The sequence below is a fragment of the Xiphophorus couchianus genome, chromosome 5, assembly GCF_001444195.1.
Source record: "Xiphophorus couchianus chromosome 5, X_couchianus-1.0, whole genome shotgun sequence".
NCBI classification, from domain to species: domain Eukaryota; kingdom Metazoa; phylum Chordata; class Actinopteri; order Cyprinodontiformes; family Poeciliidae; genus Xiphophorus; species Xiphophorus couchianus.
In genome coordinates, this window is record NC_040232.1 from 16,238,351 (window position 1) to 16,259,753 (window position 21,403).

Here is a 21,403-nt window from a genome sequence, read left to right on the forward strand (position 1 = left end):
TGCTGAGAAGGGCCAAACATAATCCAAACAATTTGCAGATGGTGAGGTGAGGTGAGGTGTGGTGAGGTGTGGGGGCCAGTGCTGGACACATCTTCAGATTTTCAGGACCAAAATGAGTTGGGGACAATATTTTTTGCTTTCAGTTTTGGCAGTATGAAGATTCAATAATTGTTTAATTCTGATCACAGATTTAACTTTGCATGTGTATGAATTATTGGAAATAATTAGAAATAATTCATACACATAGATTTTTACATAGACAGCGTTAATGATGGCAGTGTTTTCCTCCTGTCTGTTGAATAAAAACTATTTCAGCATGTAAATGTTATCAATTCATCCGGCAGATAATAAATATGTTAAAATCCATGTACTTTGGTTCTTGGACTGTTTCAAGGAAACATATCTCAGACAATTTTAGCAAAAGGCTGCAAAGAGAAGACATACCTTGACGGCCTAAACATGACACTCCCTCACTGATCCAGGTAAGGCCGTAAGTCTTGAGTCTTCCTGTGTCACAACTGTGACATCAGAGCCCCTGCTGGCATCCAAAAGCAACAACTGGGCCCTAATGTAGATTCTTTAGAAAGCACAGGGAGCAGCTGGGGGCAAGCGGGTGTCTGCCAGTCTCACTGCATCCACGGCAACCAAGTAAACACAGCAGCAAACTGTCAGGTTAAACTTAAGCACCACCGGGTGATGTTTCACTGTCACCAGAAAGCTAACCTCGCACGCACGGCACATGCCAAACGTGTTCTTCTGCTGGCATAAATCTACTTGATTGCCTCTCACCTATGTTATTCTGAAGTTATTTGATCTTATTTTGTGCATTTGTGTTCAAATGTGTTCTTAGTTTTCTTGCCTGAATGATGCTCTGCCCGACCTCCACCCACGGCCTGTTAACATTAGCATAACACTTTACTATTTTTCTAAAAGATTTGGCAAAATAAATAAAATTAATTGCAAGTACAATTTATTATAACAAAACATTAATGAAATAAACACATAATATCCTACTTTTGTGGATTACAATATGAATATGTAAGAATTCCTTTTGTACAACCAGAGGAAAAGTTAAAGTTAAATTAGTAAGTCAGGCACAGTTAGGTTTAAAGCAATTAGTCAGGCTTACTTGTTTTTATAAAAGTTATATTTTTTTTTATCTTACACTAGGATTTGAAGAGATCAAGTAAAAGTGAAAATAACAGATTCTGATAAAGAAAAGTTAAACATCGATGGATCCGGATGTTCAGTTTACTAAAACAGAAGTTCTTTTTAAGATTGCTCTAAATTAGCACCCTGACTAACAAGTGGTGTGAAGAAAGGAAAGAAAACAGTTTCAGTGTCTTGCATTTTAACATTTATTGCAAACAAATGTAGATATATCAGTCTACATTACATCCATCCATCACACTTATTCTTTTCAGTACAGTGAATGGTACAGTAAATGCAAAATTTGCATTCAATTTCCCCTTTCAAAGTAGTCCCTTTACTTTGCATCCTGACCTTTACCTTCGCCACAGGCACAGACGGCAGTTTTAAATCACTGATGGCATCAATTCAACAGAATAGAGTTCAGTCATGTGCGACTTATTTTTAAACCTTCTCTATGCACGTATCTCAGACCATCTCACCTTAACACTTTCCTCATCCGCTATACAAAACACTGATAATGTCATTTTCCCATGTTTAATCCTGAAATCCCGTCAGATATCATGACATGGCACATGAATAGTACAGAACACCACCGTCACCATTTATGATTCATGATTCATATGCTGTTTAACTCAGCTATGACACCAATTTCAGACAGATTATCCTCTCTGTATGCCTCATTTTTGAAAGCAAAAAATAAGAAATGCTCCTGCGTTGATGTGTCATTCACACACGATGCCATGATCCTGAAGTTCTCCTTGACAAAGTTTCAAAACATACAGAGCCTTGCAAATGTATTCATCCTATTTTATCCTTTCATCACATCACAACCACATCCTTGAAAGGTTTATTAGGATTTTATTTGATAGATTAATGCAAAGGAACACATAATTGTGAGGTCTGAGGAAAATTAAACATTATTTTCAAACAATAGGAGAGGGCTAAAAGAGGTTATTCAACCAGAACATCCTCATTTGTTCTGCTATTCCTAAGTAAAATTGTTGCTATATTTAATGTTAGTAATATTGGCCTTAATGTTGTGCAAAATGTTGTGTGATGAAGAACCAACATCATCATGAACACACAATCCTCAACATGACACATGGTGGTGGCAGCATCATGCTGTGGGAGTGCTGTTCTGTCACAACAGGGAAGATGGATGAAGCAAAAGACAGGTCAGTTTGGGAAGAAAGCCTGTTGAAGGCTGCAAAAGACCTGAGACGGGGTCAAAGGTTCACCAATAAAAATATTTATTTGTAAAAAAAAAAAAAGTATTATTATTTTGGAGCATTTTATTCCCTTTCACAGTTATGGACATCTTATTATTGATCTATCACATAAAATTCCAACAAAATATTTTGACCAAAGGTATTAATACTTTTGGAAGGTACTGTATAACATAACCTGCATCTTATTCTTTACATAAAGAATAAAAATAGTAAATAAAAATGTCTCAATAGTGCTTTTGTCACCCACGGTTACAGCCCTTTACAGTTAGTGCTGCCATTGTTGGTGACCGCCCAAGTGCAATATTTAGAAAATAGAAAGAAATAAAATTTACATTTCAAATTTCACATGTTCCAGTAAAATAAGCTTAAAAGTTCTTAAAAATTAGAGAAATGCAATTTTTTTCAGTCATCCAACACTGCAAACGCTTTGTCAAGTTTTCAGGTGATCTGTGTTTATTTTCTTACAGGTTGTTTAGGTCTCAGTAGCTTGATTTAAACTGTCCCCAACAGCTTCCGGCTACAATGCACCTCAAATTGCATCAAACATTGCACTGTCAATTAGGCTCTTGAGAGAAAACCCTTCAGAAAAGTTAGCAAAATGTGTTCAAAACCTGGACTAATCTTAGTAAAATAAACTTTTAGGGCACGAGATGGGGAAATGATATGTATTTTAAATGGAGGTAAGTAGACTGACCAGCAGCTCCAAATACCTTTTAGTTTGTGCTTAGTTTCGCAACATTCTGCAAATAGCAAATCTACAGTTGGTATTATGCTCAGAGGGATGCTGGTTCATGAGGCCCTGCTGCATGTTCAGTGGGAAACAGGACAGAAAATGTATTAAAAAGAATCAAAATATTATTGTTTAAATATGGAAAAAGACAGGATCAAGGGGGGGGGGGTACTTAATTCATTTTGGATAGTAATTCTAATTACAGTTTTGCACCAAACAGCTCGCTCTAAAGTGTCTTTAAAACCTGGTATTACAGTGTGTGCTAATCGTAAAGACACGCTTCACACATGTACACTCTGTGTGATCCTGTTTGCAGGGAAGTAACGCAACTCCTCGTTGTGCTCACAGAATGCTCGAATGCCACGCATAGCTCACGACCACAAACACGGACACATTCAGACGCAAGCACACACGCTCCCATCTCATTACACAAAAGTGTAAACTGAACCAAGACAAATAGAGGAAGTTATCCTGTAAATGTCTCAGTTGGCTCCGACTCATTAGGCCCAACACTACTTATAGTGACCTGAGCTCAGTGCTAAATCTGAGTCGTAGCTCTGTTTTCATCTGAGCAACATGCATAGTGTTACTCATCTCACCTCACTAGTAAAAACAAGAGGTGTGCATTAAGGAAATAATGTTATTATTATTAATAATAAAACACTTCATTTATACATCATGCTGGTGGGCATTAAGACGCATTTGACTCAATGCAACAAGGAGTTGATGTCAACAGAAAAGCTGACTGATGCCAAAAAGTTACTGTGGAAGGGTTTAGTGATAGCACACAAAGGAAAACCAGATTCTTTTGATATGACTGTTATTTACTTGAAAATAAATGTAATGATTTTACATTTATGTCTGGTCCATATGTAATGGACCATATGGCCCATTACATATGGAGTGCCAGTGTGGTGCCAGACACACTGCAGCGGAAGGTCTGGAGTGATTCAGCATTCAGTAAATGGTCCCTTTCCTCAGATAAGTGTGAAAAATCACAAGTATTTATATCCTTTTTTAATGCAAAACGACACTGTTGAAAGTAGTTTAGAGGACTTTTATCCAGCAGTAATCCACATGATCTCATCTTTTATTAAGACAACTCTAACAAGTCCATATCCATTTAGACTTTGCAGTCATTACTTTTTGGGGATTCAAAGTTCATTTTACACTTTGGCATACTGATACTGCATTAGCATGCGCTAATACGAACTTTTCCCCCCTCTGCTGGTCCAGGTAGCTAGCATGACTCTCTCCATTTAGCATCATTTTCCAATTTTTCCTGGAGGACCTTGAGACATTCCAGTGCAGGACAGGGTATGCAACTCCTTCAGGGTATTCTGGGCCCATCCTCTGATCTTTTATTTCTACTTGGATGTGTCAGGAATGCCTCCACAGGAATCTGAACAAGAGCCCGATAGATATTATTGATAGGTCAGAATTATATTTATCTATATATGTGTGCCAACAGAGAGAGATGATTTGCTTAAAGCTACTCAGCTCAATAAAATAACTTACCATGTCTGCATTAAGCCATTATGTCACATAAAAAAGTAATAATTGTTGCACATATATACAATTATATCTATGCTCAGTCAACATCAGCCTAAAGAAACAAACTCTAACACCAGCCTCTCTTAATCTTGAAAGACCAGAGTTTTATTTTGAAGGATGATTAAGCTGAGTAATTTATCCTTAATTTATTATCTTCATGAGATTAAACTGGTGCCTAGGCTTATAGTCATCATTCATTAGGCAAAGCTCAAATCTCAGAAATGTGTTATGCCAAACCTATTCGTAATCAGGTTTCTAGTCTTCACACTAGAAACATTTGTTTATTTAGCATCACAAGCCAAAAAAAACTTATTTCTCAGCATTTAATCTACTTAGCTACTTAGGAAACTTTGACCACATAGATATTAGAACAGAAGTGGCAGTCTTAGTTGGTGAGAAACCTCAAAATGTTCAAGTCTTGGTAGTTCAACAATTGTATCTTTGCCAAACAAATGGAAATTACCATACTAAAATGCTTCCAAGCTTGTCAAAACCACCAACAAATGAAGTAAAGATGCTGCTCTTGGTCAACTGCTCTGGATATTTTCTACTTATTGGTCAAAGCTAGAAAATACAAACATATGGGTGGGATATAAGGTCTGGTATGCCACCCTACCCCTATATCTTTTATTTAAGCCACATTCAAATGGACAATCTGTACTTCATTTAGAATATCCTTGACAACAAATACACACATTATTTTTCTTTCTAGGTCACTATAAATACATTAAGGCAACAAGGTGATAACATGTGATCGCTCCAGGATGTCAGTAACATCAGACAGTAGGATTCCCCAGAAAGAATGTTTAGAATTTCTGATTGACTCTGTTTCCCTTGTGGCCTTCAATAACGGATCGACCAGGAAGAGAAACATTTAACTTCCAGTTTGCTACAATTTCTCTGCTGAAATCAGAAATGTTTTTTTAAAAATATGTATTTAGCAAACTGTCAATAAAATAGTGATGAGAGCACAAGCTAACAAACAAATGTGTCTCGACAATAAATTTGGTTTGTATTAAGTTATACCTTTGTAATACCTCTATTAAAAGCCATGGCATTATGGCCCAGATAGCTAATATTTATTGTCATCAAGCAGACTCAGTCAGGTGACACCAGACTACGATGTTCTAGAAACAAACATTCTGACTTCAATGATGCTACTTTTATTTTTTTATGTACATAAATTTTACTCATGTGAGTAAATTGTGTTTTATCAAATAAACACAGTCTAACTTTAAATACATATTACCATAAACGTATTAATAAAACAGATTGGCCGTAAATAACACTTTATTGTGACTGTTTCCTTTTGAATAGACTGCAGGGCACACATGGCATTTAAATACAGACCAATCTACACAGCACCTGAATGGAAAGTATCTCTACGATTCATATCTATAAAGTGCTACAATGCATACAGAAAAAAACCCCAAAACAAACAGCAGAACAGAGAGAGACAGGTGAAGGGCTGATGGTGGAAGTTGTCCAGAAAGCGGGTCACAGGATGAAAACTCCACTTACAGTGAATGAAGGCGGATTCCTCAGCGGAGTTATCTGAAAATGAAAAAAAAGAAAGAATTAATGAGTTTAGATGCCAAAATACATCCATCCATCCCATCCATTTTCTGTTCACCCTTGTCCCTAATGGGGTCGGGAGGGTTGCTGGTGCCCATCTCCAGCTACGTTCCGGGCGAGAGGCGGGGTACACCCTGGACAGGTCGCCAGTCTGTCGCAGGGCAACACAGAGACATACAGGACAAACAACCATGCACACACACACTCACACCTAGGGAGAATTTAGAGAAACCAATTGACCTGACAGTCATGTTTTTGGACTGTGGGAGGAAGCCGGAGTACCCGGAGAGAACCCACGCATGCACAGGGAGAACATGCAAACTCCATGCAGAAAGACCCCGGCCGGGAACCGAACCCAGGACCTTCTTGCTGCAAGGCAACAGTGCTACCAACTGCGCCACTGTGCAGCCCTGCCAAAATACAGTTTTCCTAAATTGTTCATTGTGTTGATATTCAAGTGCCTTCCAAAGCTATTCACAGCTCTTGACCTGTGAATACTTCTTTACGTATTTTTGCATCAAAACCACAAGTTTTAATGAGTTTTATTGGGATTATTGTGATACAGCAATCCTGCAAGTAGTTCATAATTGTTAGGTGAATCATTTTTTAATTATATAAATAATGAATGAATATATATAAAAAAATAAATATATAGAATGTCCTGTTGACATGAATGTACTCCAGATGTTACATTTTTCACACAAATTAGTCCACCAATAACTAGCAACGAAATGTTATGGGTAAACATTCAAATGATACAGGGCATTAAATAGTTAACATGTTTATAGAATTTTATTTACTTTGTAGATAAAGACTTTTCTTGGTAATGGTAACTTCAAGACATCTATATAAATTAGTGAATTCATTGTTCAGGTGTAATTTTGATCCATTCTTCCACATAAATGCTTTAAATCTTGAAGATTTTGGGCGATATTTCTTTCCTCTTTCAATAGGATTTAAATTTCTTACAAGTGAAGTGATTATTTGGGTCATTTAAGCAGCTTTTAGGTTTGTTGTGCAGAACTATTATGCAAATATGGTGTGTACGCTGACACCCAAAACGCTTAGCTCTGACCTCATTTGACCAATGACCAGACCATATTCTCCCAGAGTTTCACTGGTTTGTTCAAATCTTCTGTAACTTTAAACAATCTTCATCATATTCTGTCTTCAGCAGGGGAATCTTCTGCAATGAGTTGACAGAACTCAAACATAGCATTGAAATAATCTCCAACTATGAAGCACAGAGCTAAAAGTAAATTTGATGTGACACTTTGGTGCATCAGGATCCATCCATCCATCCATTTTCTGTTCACCCTTGTCCCTAATGGGGTCGGGAGGTGCTGGTGCCCATCTCCAGCTACGTTCCGGGCGAGAGGCGGGGTACACCCTGGACAGGTCGCCAGTCTGTCGCAGGGCAACACAGAGACATACAGGACAAACAACCATTCACACACACACTCACACCTAGGGAGAATTTAGAGAAACCAATTGACCTGACAGTCACGTTTTTGGACTGTGGGAGGAAGCCGGAGTACCCGGAGAGAACCCACGCATGCACAGGGAGAACATGCAAACTCCATGCAGAAAGACCCCGGCCGGGAATCGAACCCAGGACCTTCTTGCTGCAAGGCAACAGTGCTACCAACTGCGCCACTGTGCAGCCCTGCATCAGGATCAAACCACTAATATAGAATCCACCATGAATTGTACTATCATAGATTGCTTGAGGAAAATGGGAGGTCATCTCTGATATTAAACATCTCCCAGCTGAAAGTGAAGAACTAGAAAAGCATTCTTTGGACTGATGTCAGAGACTTGTAGATGAAGAAGCATCTCACTGAAGTTATTTAAATTAAATGATATAAGATTAATTATTAGGAGGGAGGGTGTTCTGATTTTCACTTAGAATACACATTTTTCTTAATATCTCCTGCTTGATTAGTCAAACAAGTTAAAGTAGGAGATAATTAAGAAGACATTAGATAAAGTCATACAAACAGAAGACGTTTGTATTTTTTTACATTTCTCCTTCCAGCTCACAGTTATCCTTGCCGGTGTTGGTCTATCACATAAGCCCCACTAAAACACAAATTGAAGTTTGTGCTTCTAATGTAACAAAACAGAAAAAAGAAAAGCTGTACGATATTGTAATTAGCCTTTTGGCTCACTACATTTAATCAATCATGGTTATGTTGAAACTAATCGATTAGGTTACACAGAGGGAATGAAGGTCAGCAGTGATTTCTAACTCCTTCTCCGCATTTAGTAATAGGCAGTGGTGTAGGAGGGGGGCTGGCACGGTGTAAGGAGAGGGGGGGGCTATAAAAAGTTGACCCTCTCGCAGTCCAACAGACTCGCTCCCAAGCCAGAGCTGCAGCAGCATCTGATCTCTCCAAGCAGCTGTCCTCTCCCTGCATCAGCACAACAAATACTCTGCATTGCCTGACCTTTTCCTCCTGCATCACTATTCCAGTCATGCCCCAATAGCCCCTCCTGAGTCCCCCCCAACCCAACTGCATGTGAGACCAGAGCCAGCTCCACACATCTCATGTAGCCCTCACACCACTACTCAACCCCATACTAGGCCTCTGGCTGCCATGCTCTCTGCTGACATGTATCCCCCACACTCATGCAGTTGTGTTCTTGCTCTGACACATTAGCTGCGAGAGACCTCTAGCAAGGTGTGAGTGTGTACATCTGAGAAAGAATTACAAATTTAAATGGTTCAGAGGATAATCTTGACAATGGCTCATTGTTTAGTTTTAAGGTCCAATTGAAATAAAGTCAAACCGCAATTATAGATCTAAAAGTTTTGAAGGTACTTACTCACACAGTTAAATAACTCAATGGTAGACTTGGTTATATTTCAGCTCATGATACTGTCTTGACATCACAGTGGTGAGAATAGCAGCAATAATGATGAAACCCACAAAAGACAGGAGGTCAATCATATGGGACAATAATCAGGTCCCATAAAGGAATGAAGTCCACATTGTGGATTTTAGGAAGCTGAGTATGTATCTACTCTTGATTAATGAGTAGAGGTGGAAAGGGCAGCTTTGTCTTGGATTTAAAGACCTCACCAGGATTTCTGAACCCCTCCTGCCTGGTAAAGGGAACTCATTGGAAACTTTTTCTTTTTGAAGGGGTTAGTGTGAACTGTTCTGTTGTGGGTATACTGAACTGGTGGGAAGGTTTTAGGAGCTATACTCTATATCCTGTATCAGTTTGGACCAGGCTCACTCTGATTACTTCTTGTTTTATTCCCTTTCGTCAGGGAAAATGTACTGAACACCTTAATTAACAGGATGAGTAACAGCTTCTTTCTGAGGGATTTGGCCACCAGCCCAGAACACACATAAATGCAGACACATGTACAACACAGATAAGGGGCATAGCATATGATATTGACAACCTATTTCTAATTTATTTACAGTCTTATTTTATTAGTAGTAACTACTTTATTTATTTTAACAACAAAAAAAAGTTATGTTACATTATGTGGCTAACTTTGTTGTTTTCCTTTATGTTGTCCTGTTCCTTTACTTTAGGGAAACTAAGTTGTTGTTTTTGTATCAATCACAGTGATGTACAGTTGGGCAATTAATTATAAAACATACAAAACTGTCTTACGGGACCAAAACAGTTGTATGGCGGTGGATATGGTCCACATCTGCCTTCTTGCACCTGGGAATTGTACCCAAGTATGAATGAGATTTGTGGAGGTCCAAAATTCTCTTCCTGGTATCTTGGTTGATTTCTTTAGATTTTTTTCCCATTATGGCATTTAAGGAAGCAGTATGTTGTGGTGTTGCCATAAATTGCATCCCCAGTTATGCCTCCAATGAACTTAGATGTAATATATCAACTTATCAGGAGCTTATAAAGCCATGACGTCATCATCTTATCTTAGCATAGTCATCTAAATGAATCTAAACTTATGATTCTAAAACGCTTTCTAAAAATCTCATAATTTGGCATGTAGAAGAGAAAAATACTTTTGGTAATCCCAAAAGACATAAAGCTTTAACTGTGGATATTTGATCATTAAAAACTAAGGCTCTGTCTTCCAGATTCTTACAGTAGCAGGAGTGCCTGGGACATACAGAGAAAATAGTTGTTGAAATTTAACATCTATTATGTGTAAACCAGTACAGAAGAATAGGTTTGAGCTGCTTCCTATCATTGCCTCATTTTGCTTTTCTAATAAAATGACTGTGTCTAACATAATGCTTCACTTCAGGCTCTAGTAAACCTTCCTAAGGGATGAACAGAATAGTGATCTGTAATGCTATATAGGAAATTAAAAACCTTAATGGCTGATTAAGAATAACTTAATGTTAAGGCGTCACTAACTGGAATAGTTTCCAGCGACACCCTGAGAATAAACGGTGTAAACAAACTCGCCTCACACTATTAAAATAGTCCGACGATGTGTAATGCAGAAAAAAAGAAAGGGCTCATGGAAGAAAATCCAATCTCTCAGGGGAGTCAAGTTACCTGTCATGAAGCTACTGCAAGTCTATTAACACTGTCAGAGTGCTGCTAAAGTGCTACAGTAGGTTATATTGCTGCTTGGAGAAAACGTGGAAAACTCTAACAACAGCACAATAAGCAAAAGTAATGAGAAAATGTCCTGTCAGGATTTGCCATTTTCTCCTCTTAACTGTGATCTCAACGCTTATTGGTAATATTGCCTCGATATTCCGATTTTTTGCTTATGCTGAAGTTGAAATTCCAGTGTATTTTGCGCCTTTTGGTTTTTAAAAAAATATGTTTTGAGCCTTTATTTGTATTATTTAGTTTTGCCTTGAGATATTAATGCTTTGCAGTTATTACAATTTTGTCATGATTTGTTGTTCATTTTTATTGCCCTATAGATTAATTCATATTTTTTATTGCAACCTGTGGGAATAATAAAGTACTTTTGAACTGAATTTAAGTTAAATGAAGAAACATTTCTGTACATATCACAAATTGAAAACTTTGCACAACCAATTTTGCTAACAAGACAATACAAATTTTCAGTAACCTTTTTGGGTTTTTCATATTTTCTTTACAATCATTCTCATTGTGCAAGACGGCAAGATGACCTTGGGTCTTCCAATAATTTTTATTGCATTGCTATTCACATTTACACACTTATCTAGTTTCCCACACGTTTCCCTGCCTTTCCAATTTATAAAATGATCAAGAGAACTGTGTCAGGTCATATTGATATACCAGAGAGACAGGAAGTCACAGATTACTAAATAAACGTTTTTTTCACAACCTGATAAGCAAGGATTTATTGTAATAAAACTGTTAGGAATCCCAATTTCTTAACGTGGTTTTATTAATTTGTATTCAAATTATAGGGTGGATGTTGACCAAATGTTTAACTGTGAGAATATGATATTGGAATAAAGTATTAATTTTTATTTTAATCTGTTGCATGTTTAATCTGTGGACTATGAACACCAGCAAGCTAAACAGGTTCAGTAAAGACAGTTTTATGTGTGTTTGAAATAAAAATGTTTACAGAACTGTGTCTATGTTGAGTATGTTTCTCTCACAGGTAAGTTGTTTCTAAAATGAAAACATGGAACTGTTCAGGGCAGAGCTTATTTGTGATACCCCAACGCTGCTCTGACTGATCAGATCCACAGTTAATAGGTAAATATGAGTGCCAAGATGCAGCATAAAATATCTTGATTTAACTGGATCTCTGTCTCGGCCCAGTCTTTATCCTCCGGTTCCAGTGCATCAGTGGCAAATCTCTCCAGTATCAGTTTCCACATTTGTACTTTAGAGCTGATCTTCAAAGCTCAACTGTTTTGTCCCCACCAGGACAAAGAGCCATGCAGCACTGGGCTTTCTCCTCTGCTGCTCCATTACTGTTAAATTACCATCCTGACAAATGGAGGACCTCACAAACATTGGAAAGCTTTTAAAAAAAAGACTAAAAATCTTCCTTTATAAAATACATTTGAACTTTTATATTCTCTTTGTGTGTGTTTTTTTTATTTTTCTTTTGCTTTTACTACCTGCACGCTGGAGGGTTTTTTGTGTTATGAAGTCTGCAAACGGTTTTTACTTTTTAGCATTTAAAGATTATTTTACAAAGTGTTTTTACATATAAATAAGTTATTATTATTATTAAAAAAAACTGAATCAAGTTTATTGCAATTCAAACATGTCACTTATATTGCTATCCTCCTCCTTGACTCTATGGTTTGTATGGCTTTTTTTCCCATCTGTCTGCAGGAGGATCTACAGTATGTGACACATGACAGATTTATGAAAGCTTTTCCATCTAACACCTGGTCTGTTAATACTTTGACATTTAGACTAAAATCCTTACTCAGATCTGGATTAGTTTGATTAATTTATGTTCATGTTAACTCACATATTTGAAGAGAAGTCCTCTTGGTCACCGATGCTCAACCACAAAGCTCATAGTTTTCCCATCAAACGAGGGTGGAGCGATGATTCTTGGACCCTGCTGTGTTGTGATGCTGATAAGTGCCTTTTTGTCAGAGCTTCCAGGCCCTCCTTTAGTGGACACATATCCCAAACTCAGCGGCAGATGAAGCGGCCCCTGCTGAGCCTCTGCCGTCGCGCTGTAGTAAGCCTTCTCTGTACCTGGGCTCATCTGATTACTTTTGATGCTTTCTCCTGCTGCATCCTCTGAGTGACAGGGGGACTGTGGCATCACCGCCTGGGCTGCCAACGTAGGAGAGATGAAGCCCGGGTAGACCAAGTAGGTGGGGGCGAGAGCTAGGGGGGGTAGCGAAAAAGGTACGGGTGTGACGGACGAGATGGGTGAGTGAGGCATGGGGACATCCACGTACTGGCCTGTCTCTGGATCGAAAAGTCTCTTGGTGGTGGCCAGTATGGGCGTGTCCACCAGGTAATAATGTCCAGTTGTGGGGTCCAGGAGCATCTTGCGCTGGGTTTGAGGGACTATTTCTCCTCCGGAGGGGGTTGGGGACATATTGATGGAGGGGGAGAAGCGTAACACTTGCTGCTGATTTTGAGGACTTGTCGCTGCTGTTGGAAGGTGGTAGATAGTTGCAGATGGACAGTCCATGGTTACATTTGACCTGTTTTGCTCTGGGACCTTGCTATCACCTGAATTTGTTTTGGTAAAACTTGAATCCCCCTTCTGATTGAGCAGCTTGGTTTCATTCGTGCAGCCAATCCCTGGCATGGTTAGGTAGTTCTCAGAGTCCAGGAAACCCTTTGTAGTGGTGGGATCTGTGAAACTGGATTTGGCCTTATCCTTACCCACCATTTTTACAGATGCTGGTTTAATTGTCGACGTTTTGGAGCTTCTCACTACCGAGGATGCTTGCAAAGCAGAATCTTGTGCATTTATGCTGCTGTGTTCCTTATTGGCAAAATGCAGGACACTTTTGTTGGTGAAGGTTTTACTTTGCTGTGATTGTGTTTTAAAAGCGTCATGGTTGTATGGAACATGAATGATATTCAGAGATCTTCTATCTCCTTGGCTTTTCTGAATTTCTTTGCCGTTTGTGAGAGACTGAGGTATCCTGCCACTGTTTTTCACCTCCTGCTCATCTGCAGCTCCCTGATCCTGCATGGTGAGGAGAGGCAGCACGTGGCTGTCTGCGACCGGGTGAGAGGCTTGGGTTTTACGCTTCCATTCATTCCTGTCAAAAACATAAAGCTGCTCCATGGTTTTAACTGCAGCCTTGAGCTTTTCTAGGGCATCCTGTTTTGGCATTGTGGGGTCATTTCTCCTTTCATTTGTCTCCCCAGTGAACTTATCCTGCCTCTGTTTTTCCAGTTTGGCCTCACGATTTTGATGCATCTCAAGCTGATTGGGATTTCCTTGTCTTGGCGTAACAGTGGCAACTCTACAGGAGGTGTCAGGCCTGGTGTCTACCTCCACTTCTGCCCGTGTTGTGTCGTCTGACTCTGGTTTAATGTTTGTATTAACAGAGTTGCATTTGATCACAATGGGGGATGGTTTTTCTGGATCCACTTTAGTTTTCTCCTCGGCCACTGTGGAACATCTACGGTCACTTCTGTTCAAAGAGACAAAACGATACGAGCTTTTCACTAACTTACGCACATCCCTGACGTGATATATTGGTGTCTGAAATTTGCACTTTGTGTCCCTGATGTCTCTGACGGTGAAACTCGGAGCCTTGTCTCCTGAGGATAAAATGTGACACCTGCCATTGTCCGCTGCCCTGTATTTGTTGATGTTGCTACTGATTTTGGGTGTTAGGAGATTTGCAATATTCAGAGTGCAGCCTTTGTTTTCTTTCACGTTTCTCAGGCAGATTTTGATCTCGGGTGCTTTCCCCACCCTCTCATGTTTTTCTTTACTTTCTGCATTTTTATCATCCAACTTTTGCAGGTCTTTCTCGCATGTCTTTGCACCTGTGGCGGGTGTGCTGGGGGTTAAACCCTCTGCCAGGTTTCCGTCTTTTGAAAGAAGCTGGCAGTTTGGAACAAACAGAAGCTTCGTCAGAACGCTACTGGAGTCCAGTCTTTCTCTTGCTGAGTCTGTCTCCTTCCCAGACTGTGGCTCCTGTGGTGTATCCTGATGCTCTCCTGAACAATCGGCAGCCTTTCTGTCACCCTTTGTCTCCTCTGCAGGCCCACAGGAACTGGCTCTGGATCTGTGATCTTCAGGGGAGTTCACAGAGTTTCTTAATTCTGAGGTTTGCCCATGCAAGCCTCTGCTCTCACTCCTCTCTTTCACGCCCTCCAGATCTCTAAAGTGAATACAGGGAGACCCTGAGGGGTAAGTATCTGAGATTTCTCCCCTCTCCATTTTGCGTTCCTGTTCAAATTGCATTTTTTTGGAAATGACATTTTTCAGCAGACTCGAGGCAAAGATAGCCCTCTTGTGTGTGTCCCCCGAGGTATCTGTGTGATGATACTGCATCTCACACGCCGATCTGGCCAACATTTCATTGGGTCGATCCTTTTGGAAGCACTTGGTGCCCTGGGGAGTTCTGGATTCAACATTACAGTGAAAATTTAGTGTAACCCCTTGCTGTGCCGACTGTTCCTTCATTTGGAGCGCTCTGCCTGAAGATGTCTGCTGTGAAGTAATTCTCTTGTTCAGGGCGCAGATTCTTGTCTGTTGATCTTTCATGCCAGTTTTGCATCTGTTGTTCCTCTTACTATCCTGCACTGTCTTATTCATTTCCAGTGGGAAAGTACTGGAGGTATTGTGTGAAATGTTTCCATAATTCCAGTCCACATAAGCTGACCACTTATTCAGGCCATATTCTGACATGGATGACTCGCTGGAAGTGCTGAGATTGATGGCATCAAAGTATGGACATGCCAGGCTTCGGAAAGACTTGGCGGTTAGGTTACGCACCTCTTTATCAGCGTCGTCCAGCTCACTGATAGAGCTGGACGCTCCGCTGGAATACTCATTAATATCTTTCCGTCTCAGTTTGGTTGCAAGGTGCTGACGGCCCGGAGCCGGGATGAAATATTGACTCCTATCGCACGGGGGCCCCGCTCTGGCGCCAGGGTTCACAAAAGAGAAATGGCTCCCATCTCCAAGGTGTTTGGCGCACCACTGCGCGCTATTGTCAAACACGCCTGCGGGGTCGTTCACCGCCCTGGAGGAGGTTTTAATCGACAGGTGGATCTTCCCCGCAGACGGGTCACCGCCGCTCTGGGTTCTGCACAGGCTCTCATCCGAACTGGCGCACAGATCACTCTCCTCTTGCTCGGTGCTGACAGCCGCCCCGCTAAGATTAGACTGCGCCTTCGGCTGGCTCCGGCCGCGCTCCACGATCAGGGTGCCCTCCCGGGTGTCGTCGCTCTCGAAAGAGGCGTAATCCACAAAGGCGTAGACCAGGTTGCCGTCCTCAAATTCCCAGCGGGTCCCGCGGCCCAGGTCGTAGTCCACGTCGTGGTCGAGCTCAGTGAGCTGGATCTCGTGCGTGGTGATGTAGTGGGACTCGGACAGCTCGGGGTCGCTCTTGCCGTTCAGACACATGTCGGTGTAGCGCAGCTCGCCGCTGTCGCTGCACTCGCTGGAGTCCAACTCAGCCTGCTTCTCGCTCTCTGAGTCCGGGTCTGCGGTGGGGAGTTTGGTCAGGGTTTCCAGCAGGGACTCGGCCGAGGCGGTTTTGCTCTCTTCCTGCTTCGAGCTGTCCGCTTTGATCACAGACAGCTGGTTCCCCTCTCCGGTGAAAGTCACTTTCACCGTCTTCAGTCCGTCGGGTCTCATGTCCAGATCCACATAATTAGACTCCTCGCAGTTTGTCTCCGTGTGCTGGTCCTCGCTGTCCTCCGTTTTAATATGTTTAAGCAGCTTGTTGCTGTGAAGTCCGGTGTCATCTCGGTAAGTGAGAGTTTTCTCCGCTGCTTCCATTTAGTCCGGACTTACCGTCAGGTGGTCCTCGTTTACGATGTTACTCCGACACTGGACGGAAAACTCTGCAGGCAGGAGCGTGGGGGCAGTCGGGAGGGTGTGTGCGTGTGTTGGCGTGTGCGTGTGTGTGCGTGTGTATGTGTGAGTGGCTGAGAGACAGGATGGAGGGGTGTGTGTTGGGGGGAGTCCCACAGAAATTCCCACGACTCTGTCAGACGTCTTTTTTTGTAACTCTAAAACAAACCTCCAACGTTTTCAGCACCTCTCCTAGAAGAACAGCTCCTCCTCAGAGGGAATGAAGGTAAGAGTTTTCATCTTAGCTGCGACATTATGAGAAGTAGATTACTCTGAGTCTTTATTAGCTGTTAGACATTCTCTGCTTTCTCCTTTTTTCGTTTTTATTTGTTTGGTTTTTGCTTTGTTATTTTGGCATGCGAGGGAAAAAAATCGCCCGTTTCTTACTGCAGCTTTTGTAAAAGTCTTGGCTGTTTTCAAATAAAACCAGTAACGCTTTCTGTTTAAAGGAGGCAAATTTTCTTAAAACGTTTCCAGCAACAGGAAGTTTTCTGCACATCTGGTCGGTTCCAGCTGGTGGCCACATTTTTTCCACCCCACAGACCGCAGCAGCATCTCTGCTGCATGGTGCCATGACCTCAGATCGGTCAGTCTGATGCATTCTTAGATAGATACAAGCAGCCTGTCCCAATCTTATAAAGCAAAGAAAGAATGGAAGAAAGAGGACAACATGCCAACGAGAAAGGAAAAAGACAGGGCTGAAAATTTAGAGAGAAAATGAAGAAAAAAATGCAGGATGAGTTTTTCTTCATAATAACACTGTATGCTGTTATTGTTTCAGACTTTTATTAAACTCGAATAAAGACGGTTAATAAATATCACGCATAAGCTTGATATAAGATGAGCAAAAAATGGTGACGTTTGTTCCCAAAATAAAATGTAATTTGATATAAAGTGAAAAGAAAAAAAATGAACCACTCTGCTGCTTTGATTTATCTCTATCCACAGCAGCACATATTGGTATTTATAACATAAGACACAGCAACGCCCAGCGGATCAACGTTCACTTGCCGAAACAGCTGCTTACAAAGAATTCTCCTTCAGATTATCTTGGACAGACAGACAGACAGACAGACAGACAGACAGACAGACAGATAGACAGACAGACAGACAGACAGACAGACAGACAGACAGACAGACAGACAGACAGACAGACTCATTCTTATGCAGATGTTATTGTCCCAAACATTTTTAGTAGTGAAGCTCTCTCCCTCCTTAACATGACTGAATTGGGATGCCCTGCATATCAGGGATCCAGTTGTCAGACGTCTGTCTAGGTTTTGAAGACACAAGTGTTGTTCCTGGACAGGGCCCCAGATTTGTGGTATGCGGTGGGGAGGGAGTAGGCCAACAGTTGCTGCATGTGGAGGGCACACCGACAGCAGTATCAAGGACAGAGGCCACCTGTATAAAGCTTCTGACACCCTCAAATCCCACATTTAGTCTCATTGTCGGTAACATGAAGAAGGTGTCATGGTGCAGCTATGGAGGCAGCAGTAGAAACCTTAAAAAGGAAGAACCCCCCCAATGCTTTTGAGCAACGCCACAAGCACACTGTTTGAAGTTTGCAGAACTTAGCCCGAGTATTTCATTTACATGGCCGTTCGAGCCTCTGCAGCCTGTCGTGTTATAAAATGCAACCCGTCACATTCACTCGACAGCTGTAGTTATTTACAGATTAATCTTTTACATAAAAGCAAATCTAAGACATCTGATCAGCTAATAAAATTGTCCTTAACCATTTTAACATATGACCCCTCATAAAATGCTGCTGTGTCAGGTTTAATATAAAAAGACTGTGGGAGTGTCTGTGACTTCTAATTATAAAATTATTTTGTAATCTCTGAGTGCATGCTAAATTAACCCATAGATGTTTTTTTATATCCTTATAGAAGCAGAATTACTGGGGGATTTGTGGTCTTAACTGTAATGTTTCCGTGAGGTTTTCCTTATGTTAGAGGCATCACAACATGTAAACAGGTTGAAGTGGCTTACACAAAGCTGACAAACTTAGGCTGCTATTTAAAATGGGGGCACAGCTCACGCAAGCAAGTTGAGATCAGATTCTTACTGTGGCCACATTAAAACAGCAGGTGCTAAATCATGACTGCCATTAATCAAAATAAGGAACTGAGTGTATGAGGAGTGCCCTGCTCAGCCCTCAGCCCCCATTGGCGCTCACAAATCTTCATACAGAAGTAGGAACATCGACAGTCAGCCTATACGTTGCCCTGAAGGAGACAGTTTAACGAGCAAAAGCTGCAGAATTGGCAGTAGGAATCAGGAAGTGTTGCTCAGATGACATGTTTCCTTTGCAAAATAGCTGAAGCCCAGTCAGATTGGATGGATTCTTGTCTGTGAACAGAAATTTTGAAGTCGAAATTTTGAAGCCTCTATTTAACTCAGCACATCTCATCAGATGACGAGCTTCTCTGTCCCTGCTGAAAATAAGCAGTCCCTAGCATGATGCTGCCGATTCTTTTTTCTGGGCTTTTACCTTGTTCATGGTTTAGGACGGGGCGCTAAAGGTGATGTACTTTGTTAGTTGTTGCTGGCTACATACAGATCACCTGCCTCTACATGCTTTCCACCAACATAAATTAATTGCAAAAATGTAAACAGAATTTCCTTTCTTCTTGCCATTGTATCACACAAGCCACATCAGTCCATGATTTGGAGTTGGTACCAAATCATGGACTGATCAGTGCTCTGTGAGAGGTTCAAAACTTTGGATATTGTTTTATAAGCTAACCCTGCTCTGCATGTCTTCACAACTTTCTCCCTAACCTGCATGGTGTGGTACTTGGCCTTTATTAAGCTGTTTCTTCAGTAATGTTCACTGACTAACCTCCTACAAAAAACAACTGATTTATACTGATTTATACTTTTACATTACAAACAAGCGGACTCCATTTATTAACTAGGTTTGTAGTCAAAATTATTAAATATTTAGTTAATACGTACGGAGCCCCCTAGGGGACATGGGGATTTTTTTTTTCTTTTGTGTTCCCTCGCAAAACTTTTGCGAGGGAACACAAAAGAAAAAAAATTCCCCATGTCCCCTAGGGGGCTCCGTAAAATTACTATTTTAAAGCTGAAGTAGCTTTAAAATAAAGAGTCTGTATTAGAAATACGTAATTAAAACACTTTCTTAAATCAGCAGGGTCCAAAGTCCCTGCTGATTAAGTCCAAAGAAGTGAAGTAAAAATTGGCAGAATATTTTTGTCTAAAAGATACTGAAGGAAAATCAGAAGACTGTCATTATGTTATGGTGTTAAGAAACTAACAGAAATGTGAGAGTTGTTCTTTTTATAAAATGATTCAATAGTTCTCAACACAAACTGTAGCATCGAATCCAGCATGCTAGCATGACATGTAAAAGTCTCCTGTAGCGCACATCGGCATCAGTGACTTTCTGGCCCTGGTCTGTACCTCCTAATTGGGAAATAGAGAAACCAGAGTGAGCTAACACCTGCTGCAAAGTAGTCCAGGTTACGCACATGCACATAATCCTTCAAGGTTTTATAGAGCGAAGGGTGAAAGGCTAATTCTAGAACAAAAACAACTGTATGTGAGCAGATTTCCTAGATTGTCACCATCCAGTGATGAGAGTTTACCTATCGAAGGTGGTTGTGCAGCTCATCTAGTTCTAAGCTCTTTAGGAGACATCAGGTTCATCAGTATGGACATGGGCGGTTCTAGACAGGGGCAAACAGTGGGCCAGTCCCCCTGAAGAGCTGAAGAGCAGAACAGGGCATTACCTTTGTAATGCCCTGTTCTTATTGATCGATTGACATTCACAGAAGGATGTTTGAACTCTGCTTGTAGATAAACCTCCACATTTATTGGGACTTATGGCAAAGATGAGGAAAAGGCAAGCATTTTTACACAGCAGTATAATCTCACTCTGCAAAATTTGCTGCAGTTTTATAACAGCATTGAGCATTATAGGATATTTTTCGTCCTTACTGTGCAGGGTGCCAAGATAAACTAGAAAATTTCTGAAGAAATTTAACCGGGGCCTGCCAAAGCGTGTCCGTCGGTATGGGCCCGGCGTTGTCATGCTAGAAATGAGCATCGATGCTAAAGAACGCTGCAATGTAATCAATAGCATGTGGAGAATCACAAGAACGTTAAGTAAGGTGGACGTGCACCATTCAGTATGATTTAAAATTTGTCAAGGCTTTTATTTTGGAATTTTTGTTAAACTTCATTTCAAAGGGCCAAACTAATCCCATGTGTAATAGTCATTGGGTTAAATCAGTTATATAATGCTGAAAACGCAAGTAGTTGATGTAAAAATATTAAAGGCTTTTATTTTGAAATTTTTGTTAAGCTTAATTTCAAAGCACCAATCTAATCCTATGTGTATCAGTGCTTTGGATAAAAAATTCACATAATGCCCAAAAGAGCAAATACCTGATCTAAAAATTTTCAAGGCTTTTAATTTGAAATTTTCAGTATGCTTCATTTGAAAGGGCCAAACTAATCCCATGTATAACAGTCACTGGATAAAATCAGTTATATAATGTTCAAAAGAGCAATAATCTCATGTAAAAATTGTCAAGGCTTTTATTTTGAATTTTTTTGTTGAGCTTCATTTCAAAGGTCCAAACTAATCCCATGTATAACAGTCATTGGGTTAAATCAGTTATATAATGCTCAGCAGAGCAATTACCTGATTTAAAAATATTCAAGGCTTTTATTTTGAAATTATTATTATGC

The 21,403-nt window shown here is 40.5% G+C and overlaps 1 protein-coding gene across 1 annotated transcript; it reads right to left on the reverse strand.

The window, feature by feature from the left end:
- Positions 1-1,340: 1,340 nt before the first annotated feature.
- On the reverse strand, positions 1,341-19,557 carry LOC114145109 (uncharacterized protein C4orf54 homolog). The gene is made up of 2 exons (XM_028018502.1): positions 12,632-19,557; positions 1,341-6,219 (listed from the first exon to the last, which is right to left on the reverse strand). The coding sequence occupies exon 1, from the start codon at positions 16,601-16,603 to the stop codon at positions 12,656-12,658; it is 3,948 nt and encodes a 1,315-aa protein (XP_027874303.1). The 5' UTR covers positions 16,604-19,557; the 3' UTR covers positions 1,341-6,219; positions 12,632-12,655.
- Positions 19,558-21,403: the final 1,846 nt, after the last annotated feature.

Coding starts and splice junctions, on each gene's coding strand:
- LOC114145109 (XM_028018502.1), bottom strand. CDS start 16,603: ATGGAAGCAGCGGAGAAAACTCTCACTTACCGAGATGACACCGGACTT.